Source organism: Nyctereutes procyonoides, unplaced genomic scaffold (genome assembly GCF_905146905.1).
Source record: "Nyctereutes procyonoides isolate TBG_1078 unplaced genomic scaffold, NYPRO_anot_genome, whole genome shotgun sequence".
NCBI lineage: Eukaryota > Metazoa > Chordata > Mammalia > Carnivora > Canidae > Nyctereutes > Nyctereutes procyonoides.
The window spans coordinates 2,497,214-2,512,146 of record NW_026575045.1 but is presented as its reverse complement, the minus strand read 5'-3'; the positions used below and the strand labels follow the sequence as shown (position 1 = coordinate 2,512,146).

The 14,933-nt window shown below is 42.4% G+C and overlaps 1 protein-coding gene across 1 annotated transcript in view; it reads left to right on the top strand.

Moving 5' to 3' along the window:
- The first annotated feature begins 786 nt into the window (after nucleotides 1–786).
- Nucleotides 787–14,933, top strand: part of SGK1 (serum/glucocorticoid regulated kinase 1) — a 109,728-nt gene continuing 95,581 nt past the window's right edge. Inside the window, exon 1 of the mRNA XM_055324640.1 lies at nucleotides 787–970. Within this exon, the coding sequence (XP_055180615.1) occupies nucleotides 902–970 (69 nt within the window). The 5' untranslated portion in view covers nucleotides 787–901. The remainder of the gene's footprint in view (nucleotides 971–14,933) is intronic.

Below are 14,933 nucleotides of genomic sequence, written 5' to 3'. Positions count from 1 at the left end.
GCAGCAGATGATGACGAGTGGGGAGAGGACACTCGAAGGGGTTCTATATGCATAGTCAGTGTGAGATCCTCCATTGTTCCACCTACGCTTGCACCATATTTCATTTTCCTCCACATTTGGGCAGATCGGGATTGAATGTGGTCACATTTCCATTGAGGGACTCGCTGTATTCAGGAATGCGTAGCAGAAGAACGCCAGTGAGCGTAAAGCAAAAACGGTCTGCGTTTCATAGGCCACTCTCCTCTAAATGGTCCCAACAACAAAAAAGTAAAGAAATACACTCTTAAAGTGGCCCTCCCGAGGGGTGTCAGCTGCTCTCCGGGGCGTCCCAGCCCAAGCCTCCTCTCCCGGGCGGCTCGGAGATTCAGGGTCCGCGGCGTCTCCGCAGCGCGCCCCCCCGGCCCCCCCCCCCCCCGGCCTCTCGGGCTCCCTCTCCCCCCCTCCCCCCTCCCCCTCCCCCGCTCCCTCCCTCCCTCCCTGAGGCTTCTGCTCCTTCTCACTCCTTCTCGCGGCTGCTTCCCTGCAGCTCCCCCTGGAACTGGCGCGGCCGCAGCAGCCCTCCTCCGAGCCGAGCCGCCCGCCGCGCGCGTCCCCGGGGCCGCCAGGTAGCGGGGCCGCGCACGGGGAGCCCCTCTCCGGGCCCGCCAGCCGCCGAGCATCTCCCGGGGCCGCCGGCCGCCGCCGCGATGGGAAGAGCCGAGCCGCCGGCCGCGGCCCCCGAGAGCGGGGAGAGGCTGCCGCAGTAGCGCGCGGCGGAGCGAGCGAGCGAGCGAGCGGAGACCCCGGGCTGCGCGTGCCGCGGCGCCCCCGCGGGCTGTCTCCGGGCGGGCGGTCCGGGCGCTGCCACCCTGGCGCGGGCGCGGGCGCGGGCGCGGGCGCGGCGAGCTCCCCACTGTGGAAGATGGTAAACAAAGACATGAATGGATTCCCAGTCAAGAAGTGCTCAGCCTTCCAGTTTTTCAAGAAGCGGGTAAGGACGGGTCTTTCTCTTTTGTTTTCTGCTCTTCTCTGGAACGCTCCAGGCGCTGGCCCGGGGCGCGCCCCAGGTCTTCCCGCAGCGCCGGGAGCAGGGCGGGCGCGGGGAGCCGGGTCCAGCGGGCAGGCACCCCGGCCTCGGTGCGGACCTGCGGGCGGCGGCGCCGGGGGGGGGGGGGGGCGAGCGCGGGCGAGAGAGCGCCGAGGGGCACTGCTCCAAGCCGCACGCCGGCGGGCGGTTCCCACGAGAACCGAGGGCCGGTTCGGTGGCTGTCCTCCGGCTGGTGCCCGCGGCAGGGCCGGTTCGGTGGTGTCCCCTCTCCCCGCGCTTCGACTCTCCCCGCGCCCTTCGCCGACTCGGTTCCAGCTAATACTTCGCCGTCCTCGCTGGCAGCGGCGGCGTCCGGCTTTCCAAAACCGTTCAGCCGGCAGCTTGCCGGGTCTCTGCCTATGGTAACATGGCAAAGGACGACGATGACCTTTTGCAGAACTGATGGAATCCAGCATTGTGAACCCTCTATTTCGAGTTGCCCCGATGCTGCTCGCTGTCACTGCCTCCCTTTTAGCGAGAACAGCGATGGTCCGAGTCCAAGTGGCAAGATGGGGTTATGCTGCTGTATACATTTATTCCTCCGATCCCCCCTTCTTCCATTCATAGTGCCAACATCACTTTGCTTATAAATGAGCCAAAAAAGGGGGGGGGACGGGGGGAGAGGTCTTTTTTGTGTGGTTCATGATAAACCCGATACATGTAATGGTCACGCTCCGGTCTGTATGAACCGACAGATTCGTACACAAGTGGGAGGTAAGGAATGAATGAATGATTGCTAAGGGACCGATGACTGACTCTCTTGTGGAGAGTTTCGTAAGCAACAGAACCTTCCTTCCACCCCTAAATGCCCTGTCCTATTTAATGCTCTAGGGCAATTCCATCAAAATGGCTCTCTCCATTCATTCTTCCCACCCTTCATTCAGATCCTCTCCGTGCTGTGCCTGACACGGGGTCCCTCGTTTAACCGTCAGCAGAACACAGTGAATTCCACACTGGGCCGGGCTACCTTCCTGCACCAAATGGGCAAGCTGGGAAAGCGGTGCTGGCAGCAGTAAGGCAGGCCCAGCTCGAGGTCCAGCGCCGGCTCCCCTTGACTGTCTCATTGATAAGGGACAGCCTTCCCCCAACTCCATGGGCCAAAACATGTGCATTAAAACCAAAGCAAGACCACCCTGTCCTTCCTGCTGCTCCTGGAGATCCCTCACTACTGAAGATTGCAGGCTGAAGCAAATCAAGTCCGTGCAACTTCCGAGAGCTATGCAGTATTTCTTGGTTTTCCCTGTAGTCAAAATGCTTCTTTCCAAGGAATGGGCCCCACTCTGAAAACTAATCTCCAACAGCAAACAAATGTTTTGCTGCTAATAATAATTTCTTAAAACGTCAGAGCCCATAATTCAGTGCTTAAACCCTTAACTCTGATTTAATTAATTAGTTAATTAATTAATTTAGTGGTATTGGTGGGAGTGGGATGAGGATGGTATTTTAAAACTCGTCAGGGCAGCCTGGGTGGCTCAGCGGTTTGACGCCGCCTTCCACCCAGGGCCTGATCCTGGAGACCCCGGATCGAGTCCCACGTCGGGCTCCCTGCATGGAGCCTGCTTCTCCCTCTGCTTGTGTCTCTGCCTATCTCTCTCTCTCATAAATAAATAAAATCTTTTAAAAAAATAAATAAATAAATAAAACTCGTCAGTTAGGTTATTTATTTATTTTTAATCAACCAATTAGCTGTCAGGTAGAATTTTTTTAAGTGTTACTTATTTGCTATCAAAATGCACTAATAGATACATAACTTACCATCTGGTTTCTTTTTGCTTAAAAGCATAATTTACCCATCGTCTTCAGCTGGCACCTCTGTTGACCTTTAGTTTTGCAAAGAACTAGCTGAGGTTTTATCTGAGTATTTGGCAGGGAGTAGGAGGTCTATACCAAGATTTTCTGGCCAGCAGCTTCATCTACCTTCTAGAGCCTGGGTTTATCAGTTTGCTGGAGATAGAATCAGAAATCCCCCTACTGGTCTCCTTGCTCCTCAAGGACGGCAAAATCAGCAGAATGTGACTTTGTAAGAAGTCATGGATAGCCCCAAAGATAAATTCCTTGATTCTTGTCTACTGGTATACAAATTCTGTTTTAAAAGCTCATTTCATTTTGTACCAGGACTTTTGCTTTAGGCTTTGCTCTTTTGTTTGTTTGGGTTTGGGGAGGTTTTTTGGTGTTTCATTATACCACCAATATTAAATAAATGTGTAAAACATCAAGACAATGCCAAAGTAAGTCCCACCTCTTCCCCAATCTCCCCCGGACATAACTGCTGCTACCATGTCGGTGTTCATAACTTCTAGCTTTTTTCTATGCATCTACATACACATTCATATCCTAGAATGTCTTCGTTTTCAGCTAAGAATAATCTGTTTTCCCTTTCTTATATTGTTGAAGTTTCACACATTGCTGCATATTTATTTTTAACCTAGATGGACAGTCTTACAAAGTGAGGCTTTGTTCAGTGCCCACATAAAACCATGAATAGATCTTGGGAAAAAAAAAACCCACAGGTATTTTAGGGCTCACGAAAAAGACTGAGGCTTGGACCCAAACTATGATTGCAGAAGGCTTGAGGGGTGCTCCTGCCACCTGTGAAACATTCCAAAGGAAGCACCAAGAAACTCACCAGAGGGAAATACCAATGACTTGCCCCATCATTCATTTAGAAGAGTAAGTGTAGCTGCCATTTATCCACTGCTTCCTACATTATGGAAGTTGAGGGCCAAGTACTTTACATATACAATCTCATTGAATCCTCACAGAAACCCTATGAAGTAAGAGAAATTATTAAATGTGCAGAGTGTGGCTCAGGGAGATTAAACAACCAACCCAAGGTCACGTAGCTAAAAAAGTAGCAGAGCTAAAATTTAAACTTTGTTTAACCCAAAACCTGTGTTCTTGATCCAGACTTCTGATTGCAAATCATCCTCCCTACCTTTTTTTAAATTTTCCACCATAAAATCTTTTTTTTTTTCCAAGTGAAATTTTATATCTCTCTGCAAGGTATCAAACCAATAGAGGCAGCTGATCCTCAGCAGACAAGCTTCTGGAAATTCCTTTTCAGTGCACAGTCTGAAGACAAGCAGTCTTGGAGCTATTCCCCCAAATCCTTCGGACTTATGCTTTCCATTCTCATGTCTTAAAAGCTCAACTAAATCAGCTTAATTTCATTTAGTTGAGACTTGCTAAGCTAAACTCCATAAGAGTTCTACTTTCAGTGTCTCCATGTTAATGATAAATTCGCATTAGATGCCTCTGGATTATGTTTTATTCTCAGAGTCTGTAAAAATTCACTTAAAATGAATGGGGAAATGTCCTTATCAGTTTTATTTGCACAATCCAAGAGCTTTAAAAGTTATCAGTTGTGCCAACGATAATCCATTTTCATGGATTTAAAGACCCGTTCATAATTTAGATTCTTGCATTATGACTCAGAAAACACAAAGAAATGGCATTGTCTTCAACTTGATAATCTTTTCTGGAAATACATTAGGTATGTATAAAAGACTTCTATAGCCATAGTTATATTGTCTTCTGTAAAATTTCAAAGAATATCTAGCCATATAAAATTTTGGAGAAAGGCTCACATTGACCTCCCTGTTTTAATGATGAGGAGACAGTATCAGGAAGGTGAAGACACCTGCTCAGATTAGAATGGGGCTAAGCACTGCTCACTTGTAGGGTTTTCACTTTTAGATCTAGTGTACTTTCCTCCTCATCATGACCTCTAACTGGTTCAGTGCTTCATGCCTTTTCCATTTGTTTTCTTTTTTTAAAATATTTATTTATTTATTTATTTATTTATTTATTTATTTATTTATTTATTCATGATAGACATAGAGAGAGAGAGAGGCAGAGACACAGGCAGAGGGAGAAGCAGGCTCCATGCTAGGAGCCCGACGCGGAACTCGATCCCGGGACTCCAGGCAGGCGCCAACCCCCTGAGCCACCCAGGGATCCCCATGTCCATTTGTTTTCTAAACAAATAGAGTAGGAACAAAATCTAGCTCTTGTTTTCATAGAATTAACTGCCTAGTGACCAACTTTGACAAGATACTATTGTTTTGATGCAGTATTTCATGATTTTGTGCATTTGAACAATTCCATATGTTGTATTGTTCTTTAATCATAACAGATTTTAGAATCACCACCACTTATACAACACTAGCTTTGCTGGGCACTGTTCTAAGAGGCTTAAGTACATTACATATGTAAATTCTCACAAAAATCCCAAGATAGTTGCTATTGTTACCCCGATTTCACAGATGAGAAAACTAAGGGGCATGGGGTTGGAGGAAGTAGTCCTAAGGCACACTGCCAGTTAGTGGCAGAATCAGAGTTTGGATCAAAGCACTTGGCTCCAGAGCCCGTAGCCTTAACCACTGCCCACCCTGTCTGTTGGTGTTAAACAATCCAGAGTGGTCAGAGGAGAAGTGAAGAGGTATGACTGCCCTAGCTTCCTCCTCCCTGTAAAAATGTCAGGGAACAAAGCAAAGGTTTTCAGCCTGGTTATGATGTTTACCCTGGCAGAGCTGAGGGGTGAAATTTAGCTCCTCTGAAGTGGTTATTCTCCACCACAGTTCCATTAACAGCATTCCTTTACGTGTATTTCTCTTTACTGTTCTATTATGTCTGCCTAAAGCGTTGAATTGGAATGATAACAAATATCCTCTTCCTATGTGAAATGCTTCATGTCTTCCCAGAGGGCTAACATTTACTGAGCTTTTACTAAGGGTCAGGCACTGTTCAAAGCACTTTATTAGTGTAATCCTCAGAATCACTTGATTATGCCCATTTTACAGCCAATGCCCGTCTTACAGCCAAGGACACTGAGCTTCAGAGAGGTTGAGTAACTGGTTCAAGGTCATAGTGCTATTAAGAGGGGTAGCAGAATTCAAACTCGGGAGGTCAGCTGTAGTCCCACCAATCTTTACACCTACATCTCTGGCACACACTGCCATGATGTTAACGCTGTTTCAGGGTTGACTCTCCCCATTGGAAACTACTGTGAGGATGATCTAGAGAGGATTTTGCAGGGAGTTTTTGGCCATAGCTATGGAGAGTTAACATTTTCCAAGTGACTCCTGAGGGTAGGAGGAATGTTTTCCAACAAATCTGGTCTCCAAGATATATTTGATCATACTTCCTGGAACCATGATGGAGACTCTACTGGCTTCTACTGTGCTTTCTTCAGAGATTGCTAAAATCTGATTTGGTGAGTCCCTCTTGTGTGAGCTCCAACAGCATAGTACATGGTCCTACTCACCCTACACTATAACATCAGGACTGTAGCTCCCACAGGGCAGGAACGTCCTTAAGGACAGAGAACCCATTACCTTGTTCAGTATGTTTCTAACTTGTCAAAGCAAATTTGTTAAATGAAAGTATATACAAAATGAATGAATGAATCCTTTTGTTAACCTGTCCCAAAGTCATCATCTTGTCCTCTTCCTCTGCATTTTTCTTCCTTGAAACAGATTCATGACTTAGAAGTCTAATGTATTCTAATTTCCTTTCTGTTTGGATATAGATTATAAATAAATGAAGACTTTGAAAAATAACTTAAATCTGGTTCAAGAACAGGTTGGTACTAGCTTAATAGCTGACAGGTCCTTAGGGAACCTTGATCTCTTCTTGTTTGCTGCTGCAATGTCTACTCCACAACCTCTTTTCTGTAATGCTTTTCCTGTTGGGTCAATCGAGACAGATATAGTAAGACTGACTAATCTCTAATACAACTATGACTTCAATATTATATAGTACTTGTGTTATTTATTTTCCCACCCAGAATTTTAAAAAAATCCTTCCAATTATTATTGTTTCTCATTTTCCAATGTGGTTTAGGAGCCATGGAAGGTGAAGGTGAATTTGAACCCAAGATACTTTTTCCACTTTGACCACTAAGTCCTTCGGGGTTTGACCTGGAGCAGGCACAGGTTTGGCTGGCTGGGTATAGCTATGCCAGGGAATTGGTCTCCAATACTGCAGAATGCAGGAGAGGTGCCATCCTCATGTAGTCCATGTTTTGGCATCCTAGCGATTCTCGAGAAAGCCCTGTGCTAGTTAGGCTCTCACTTTGCAACAGCGCTTGGGAAATATTTTGAGTGGAAAGTGTAGCAGAGTTCCTTGAAAGTTTTGTTTTTTGAAGAATTAGTGCTAAAGTGCTGGTGCCATATATAACACTGGAGTAAGAAATATTCTGAGCTCGCCCATATTTGATGATCTGTAAATGCTTCACCAGATAGAGCAAAACCAAAATGGGGGTGGGGAGCCATTGAAACACATGTCCCCATCTGAAGATGTTGGATTATAAAAACATAAAGGGAAGAACTATATGAGAATTGGATCTATATAAAAATTTAATTAGTAATTTAGGTCAAGCTAAAGATAGTTCACTAGAAGAAATACTGTGGAGGCAGATTTTTAAAGTGTCTTTTTTTTTTTTTTAAGTGCACCAGTTTTAAGTTTCAGCAGTAAGTCCAAACAGTTAAATAGTAAATACTAACATTCTTGACATTGGCAGATAAGGAGGAAACTCCTGACTTACCAGTCACTTGCTGGCTAACCAGAGCCTCAGATCCCAACTTATTAGCTTGTCTGAGTGTAGACTCATTGGCTTCTCATCAACACCACAAGAAGGACCTTTATTCTTTCCATAGGGTTTAAGAAAGTTAAATTCACAGGGCACACGGTTTCCCCAAAAAGCTTTAATTGAAGGAATATGCACAATGTTCCTGGAGGTCCACATTCCTCCTGTTGGGAAATCTGCTCTTGCCCTCATTCCCAGGGTATCCTCTTGGCCCAGCAAGGAAAAGGCAGTTGCAGTGATGTTCCCCGGTCCTTGGTCTAAGGGCCGGCCTCTCCGGCAAGTGGCCAGATTTCCCTGGCAGACTGTAGAGTTAGGCTGCAGATTTTAAAAGATTATATGTGGGAGGAAGTGGAGAATGAGGTGGGAAGAAGACAATAGGAAAAGCAGACCAGACAAGTTGCTGCTCTGGCTTCCTTGTGTAGCTGCTCCAGCATGTGAAGACAAGATTACTATTACAGTTTTTTTTACTCTCACACCTATTGCTTTGCAGCCTTCTAAAATGATTTCATAAGTATTTACAACAAAGGGAGATGAAAATCAAGGCTGTAACTAGGGCGGTAGGAGAATCTTCCCCTTGGTAGTGCAAGATGCCGAAATATTACTCTAATTGCTTTACAGAGCCTGCTGTGATATTTTTCTGGGAAGAATCCACTTAGCTACTTTTATAGCATTGGGATCACCTTGATCTATTTTCCCTTCCTAGGTCAGGGTATTCACCCAAAATGCCATTTGCTTGGAGAAATGACTGACCATTTCGTTCTTCTCCTCCTCTTCTCTCCCCTCTCCCCTTCCTCTCCTCTTCCTTCCCTCCCATACCTCCTCCTCCTCCTCTTCTTCTTCTTCTTCTTCTTCTTCTTCTTCTTCTTCTTCTTCTTTCTTCTTCTTCTTCTCCTCCTCCTCCTCTTCCTCCTCCACCTCTTCCTCCTCTTCTTTTTCCCTCTCTCTCTCTCAACTCTAAAGGATAAGTTCACACCAAGGTAAAAGATGCAAAAGCCTGAAGTGAAATATGCCTAGATTTGTGTCCTGTAGAAAGCCAAGAACTCTTGTTCCTCTAACCCAGTGGCTATAAGAAAATCTTTCCATTTCTGTTACAGTGAGCTCAGCCAGCATGAAAGACCACCACACATCAAGATTTTTGGAAACAGCAAGGTGAAATGGGTCCCCAAATAGTTAGAAAATTTTGATATCAAGTCCATGTAGGCCTAACATTAAAATATACTGAGGAAAAATATTAAAGTTAATAGTTTGAGAATTAAAAATAAAGAATATATATTTTCAGTGTTTGTTAGTCACAACTATACTCTTTTCCATAGAATGATCTTTCTGAAAAGTGACCAAATTTCCTTTGAATCCTGAATCTCTCTGGATCAGGATTAATTTGGGTTATATCACAGAAAAAAAATTATGAGAAAGAAAACTATGAGTATATAGCTTTTAGGGTGATTAAAAAGATTGAGGTAAGGCCAAGTAGCACAACAGTGGAGATGTGGTCTAGAAGTGAACACATTAAAAATGAACTTTCTAGGGGCAGCCCCGGGTGGCTTAGCGGTTTAAGCACCACCTTCAGCCCAGGGCTTGGTCCTGGAGTCCCGGGATCGAGTCCCACGTTGGGCTCCCTGCATGAAGCCTGCTTCTCCCCCTGCCTGTGTCTTTGCCTCTCTCTGTGTGTCTCTTATGAATAAATAAATAAAATCTTTTTTTTTTAAAAAAATGAACTTTCTAGTCTCATAGAGTTTCTCTGAAACTAGGAATATTAACTCCCTGAGGGGAGAGATCATGTCTGTTTTGTTCACAGCTCTGTCTGGTACTTAGTAGCCACTCAACAAGATATGTTTAATGAGTCAATAAAGAGAAATTAATCACGGGGTTTGGGGAGGAGGTGTCATGTGTAATTATGATATAATTACCTTTTTAAGTAAAAAGGGTTTTGATAAAGAGAGGAAGTAAGAATTAAAGAAAATCTTGTCATGATTTCCACTGCTTCTAAGTAGTGCCATTTGCATTCCAATAAATAAAAGTGTGAAAGAGTTATGCATTAATGAATGAATGTACTCTTAAAGCAGGTAATGCAGTGACATTTTTGTTTAGTTGGACTTTGCCAAAACTAGATTTGAGCAATAACCTCTAAACTGGCTTCTATTTTGATGATTAGTTTGGCATTTTTATAATATTAGGTGTAAATAATTTCTAAAAAATTTGTAATAACTTGAAGGGCTTGATTTAGGAATACTTCAATTGTACTGATTAACAAGAACAGGTGAGTGGAAATATTAGTGACTTAGTAATATATTTAATGGAATGATAAAGCTTAAGGAGTTAAAAGATATCAAAGAGGTCTATGGCACTGCATTCATGGAGGGAAATTATAGAATCTCGAATCCATCTTCAGGTGAGAAGTAAGAAAGTGTCTAAAAACTATCTTTGATTCTCACTGGGAAATAAGAGCTGTGCCAGTTTGGTAAGCCTGCCATAACAAAATGACAGACTGAGGGGCTTGAACCACAGAAATTGATTGTCTCACAGTTCTGGAGGCTAAAAGTCTGAGATCAAAGTGTCAGCAGTGTTGATTCCTTCTGAGGCCAGGAGAGAAGGATTTCCTTCCAGCCATCTCTCCTGGATTTGTGGATGGCTATCTTCTCCCTGCATCTTTTTTTTTTCCTTAAGGCTTATTTATGTTAGAAAAAGAGAGGGAGAGAGAGAGAGCATGAGTGAGTGGGGGAAGGGGCAGAAGGAGAGGGAGAGAGAATCTCAAGCAGGCTCCCCTCTGAGTGGGGAGGGCTCGATCCCAGAACCCCAAGATCATGACCTGAGCCAAAACCAGGAGTCAATGCTTAGCAGACTGCACAACTCAGACACCCCTTCTTTCTGCATTTTCATAGCCTCCACCCTCTGTAGGTATCAGTCCAAATTTCCCCTTCTTATATGGACAACTTATAAGCGACCTTTATAAAAACACCAGGCACACCTCATTAAGCAGCCAACTTCTATTAACTTGATTACCTCCATAAAGATCCTATCTCCAAATACATTCTGAGTTTCTGGGGTTAGGACTTTAATATACAAATTGGCAGGGGGGAACACAATCCAACTTATAAGAGAAGTTTTCTCTTACCATCATAGTTTCACTTATATCTGCAATGGAACATCCCCAATAGAATGGGCTCTCAAGTAGAAAGTTTTGCTTTGTCAAAATTAGTATTACTAAGTTCTGGGAAACAAAATACTGCAGAAAATCTCTAATACTGGAAAATATCGGGCGAGACAGAGGTTTAAAAGGCAAAAATATCTTAATTGTCTTAAAGATGGTAATGTGGTAGAAGCGGGGAGAGAAACAATAACCGGAAAAATATTGCTGCTAAGTTTTTATGCAATAAAGCTTGAGGAGCTAGATGGCTGATGGAATGTCTACTATAGCACTTAAGAGCTTACAAGTAAATAATAACCATGTGTAAATGAATATCTCCAAAGAATGTCAATATAACTTGTTCCTCTTTCAACCACTTGAACTTAAAGATTAAGTGTTACATAAGAACTAGGACCCGGCCCTAAGCACAAGGCCTTCGTTATCAGCTCTGGCAAAGGGGTCATATTATAGTCAACTTTTCCATGAAAGGGCCCACCCACACCTTCTCACATTGCTGGTGAGGAGGTGGTGAAGCCATTGCTAATAATTAGTCTTCTAGCATGAAATGAATCAGGCATTTGAGAGTAACTCTTCAGACTTAATCTCAATCAGACAGAATTCCAGAATATGAAATTATTTTTCCATCCCATATCTTGACAATTAGCTCTTGCATTATACATTTTATTCTTTTCCAAAAATCAAAGCAATTAACATTTCTAACAATGCTTTCCTTCCTAAAGTCATTATCTTCCAAAAAGCAGGTTCAGCCTTAGTGTTGAAACTCTTTTCGGTGGAGAGGGGTGCATAGAGGTTTCTCATCATCAATAACCAATATTAATTTAACACTTGCATGTGTCAGGCATTATGATAGAAATGTGAATATAAGATAGTATGTTTTCCTTCACTGTTCCCATCCTACCCTAACCCCAGGAATTTTGATCACATCCCCCTGTTGTATACTCTTTGTAGCTTCCTGTACTTCTTTTTTTATGGCATCTGCCAATATTTAATCACATATTGGTATAGCTATTTAATAAATTTCCTTAATTAATATCCTCCTAGACTCTGATCTCTTCAAGGGCTGGGGCTTGTGCGCTCTCTTGCTTACAGTGATATCCTGAGAGCTTGTCTCCTGGAGCATTATGAATAAAACCTATGGAAACAAAAAGATAGGAAATTATGAAATGGTGATTTAAGGGGGAGAGAAGAAGTTTTTTCAATTTTATTGTTTTTTAAATTTTATTTTGTGTTAAACAGAGACAGATGCTAAGACTTCAAGTCTGAGACACTTTATATTCCAAATGGCATTGCTTTGGAAGTCATTGTCTCTTCTATCATTTACTGTTTCCTGTGAGGAGATGCACATAATAAATTGCTCTCATAATTTAGCAGTAGGTTAAAGATTTTTCCTTTTTTTTAAGATTTTATTCATTTATTCACAAGATACACACACACAGAGGCAGAGACATAGGCAGAGGGAGGAGAGGCAGGCTCCATTCAGGGAGCCTGATTTGGGACTCCAGGATCATGCCCTGAGCTGAAAGCAGATGCTGAACCTCTGAGCCACCTAGGCATCCCAAAATTTTTCTTTTCTGAAAGAAATCACATTTAGCATGATATAATCCCACAGGTTTGCCTCAGTTGCCAGGAAACCCAAAGCTAAATTTAAAGGTAGATTTCAAAAAAAAAAATAAATAAATAAAGGTAGATTTCAGTGAACGATTTAGACAAATCTGTAGATACAACTTCTCAGTTGCTAAATTTGGTTTTAGTCTTGTATTTTTATTCTAACTCTCTTGTTATGCGTATCTTGTTGTAAACTGCCTCAGATGTTTTCAAAAGTAAGATAGCATATTATACTAATGCATTGCTATAGTGATAAAACAGCAAACACAGAAGAAATCTAGTTCTAAAATGTAACGTGCTTCTCTACTAGCTTTTCTTCTTGAAAATATTTGACTCAGACTAGATGAAATTAACCACTGGACCAGAGCTAATTTTTAAACTGTAGGTTTATTATCTCAGATGTAAAATGTAAGCCATTTGCTCTCAAAGTAAAATTATCGGAATATTTTTGACTTGTCTCCTTAAAATATATTATAATACTCCAAATCCAGTCGAATGGTACTAAATTTGTTATCTATTGTTACATTACAAAATAACCCAAACTTAGTGATCAAAAACAACCAATTTATTTTTCTCATGATTCTATAAATTAGGAGTTCAGGTTGACTCATTAGGATGGTCCTGCTCCATGTCATGGGCTGGGTCATTCCTCTACTGTGTCATTCCTCTACCCCTACGGGTCTAGTCCCCGAAAGCTTCACTCTCCTATCTGGAGCCTCATTGCTCCTCTTCTGGCCTCTTTCTTTCTCTATGTAGCTTGAGCCCCTTCACAGCATCACTCCTTAAGGTGGTGGATGTAGAAGTCGTCTGGCTTCTGGACGATGTGTTTCAGGAGAATGGTGCAAGCTGCCCATCTCTTAAGGCTCTGCCTTGGAGGTTCTAGTGTTGTTTTCAATGCATTTGATACATCAAAAGAGTCACAGGTCCAGCTCACATTCAAGAGAAGGAATAAACTCCACCTCTCAATGAGAAGAGTACAAAGTGAAATTATTGGATTTTTCTATTGTTTCACTAAAACATAGCATAATTTTCCCAATTGTTTCCAGCCATACTGAATTAATCTATAAACTTTTATAATCAAAGCATTTTCAGTTACATTCATTAAGTAGAGACACACAAACCCCCACAGGAGAAAGATAGGACTCCTAATATGGGAACAAACAAACCCAGGTGGACTTTTACCTACATTACTCACAAGCTTTGTAGCATTGGGCCAGCTATTAAATGCTCTACATGTATTGGCTATAAAATGGGTTTAATAACAACACATAACTCATAGAACCATTGAGAGGTTTAAATGAAAGAATGCATGTAAAGTGTTTAGCTCTCATGTTTGGGACATATTTAGCACCCAAAAACATAAGATATATCAAGACAACCTTAAAATTATGGCTTTTCCTTTTAGCTTACCATTCTACACTTTTTGTTATGGTGTAAGTTGTGATTTTACTCATAAGGCTACTTATAGACATGGTGCTGTTGAACCTCTTTGCTTTTGGATTTTATTGTTTAAATGTCATTTCTCAAAAGACTTCTTCATGGTCAGCAGGTTTACACTTTTATTGAGTCATTTAGCGGTTCCCAGAGGTTTAGGAACTAGTGACCATAATTAATTTCTCTTCTATAGATACTTGTCCCTAGAGCAACTGCAGTGGTCTGGCTTCATTGCTGAAATAGTACTTCCTTTGTACAGGATCTCATTAAATCAAATGATGCCAAATTACTCTACTTTTTTGGAGAAGAAGGGATAGGGAGAAACAGATACCCAAACCCTTATGTCGAACATATGATCACTTATTGAGATTCTATCTGAATTTATTTATTTTTTCTATCTGAATTTAAAGCCAAGTCTTGTTTTCTAATCTGCCATGCTCTATCAAGTCAAGACTTGGAATTCATTTGCATATTCAAAAGCGTGGCCTTATAACTTATCAACACTCTGAAACACTCTTTAAAATCCTCTTGCTGCTCCACTTTCATGAAAATATTTCCTATTAAAGGCTCAAAACTTATATTGCAGGGCATTCCATCCTTCTTTTTAACTCTAAGATCAAGTTGTTTCATTTGTGTTTCCTTTGTTCCATGGACACTTATCTATCCTTTCCTTACCTTTCCCTGTCTCAGCAGGCCTCCCCAGGGACCACTCCCTTCATGAAAACTCAGCTGTGGCTTCTGTGGCTCACTGTCCAGATTCTTCTCTTACCTCTGAACTACTTCTTCATTTCCTTCCAGCCTCCTCCCATTCTATGCTACTTCTAATATGGGAGTGGCTCAACCTCCAACCTTGGCTCACTGGCCTCTCTCCTCTTATCATCATTTTCTTTGTTTTCCCTCTCACTCCAGTTCTCCATCTTTCTCACTTTCCCATGCATTCTTTCCTTTCCCCTCCCCAGCAACACACAAGTTCATTCATTCAGGCTTTACATCCAATCTGTAGCTTTCTTAAATTTATCAGTTAGCTGAATGTCAAATCTTTATTCCCAGTTGTCCACTTGATGTTCCCATTGAAATGTATCATGGACACCTTA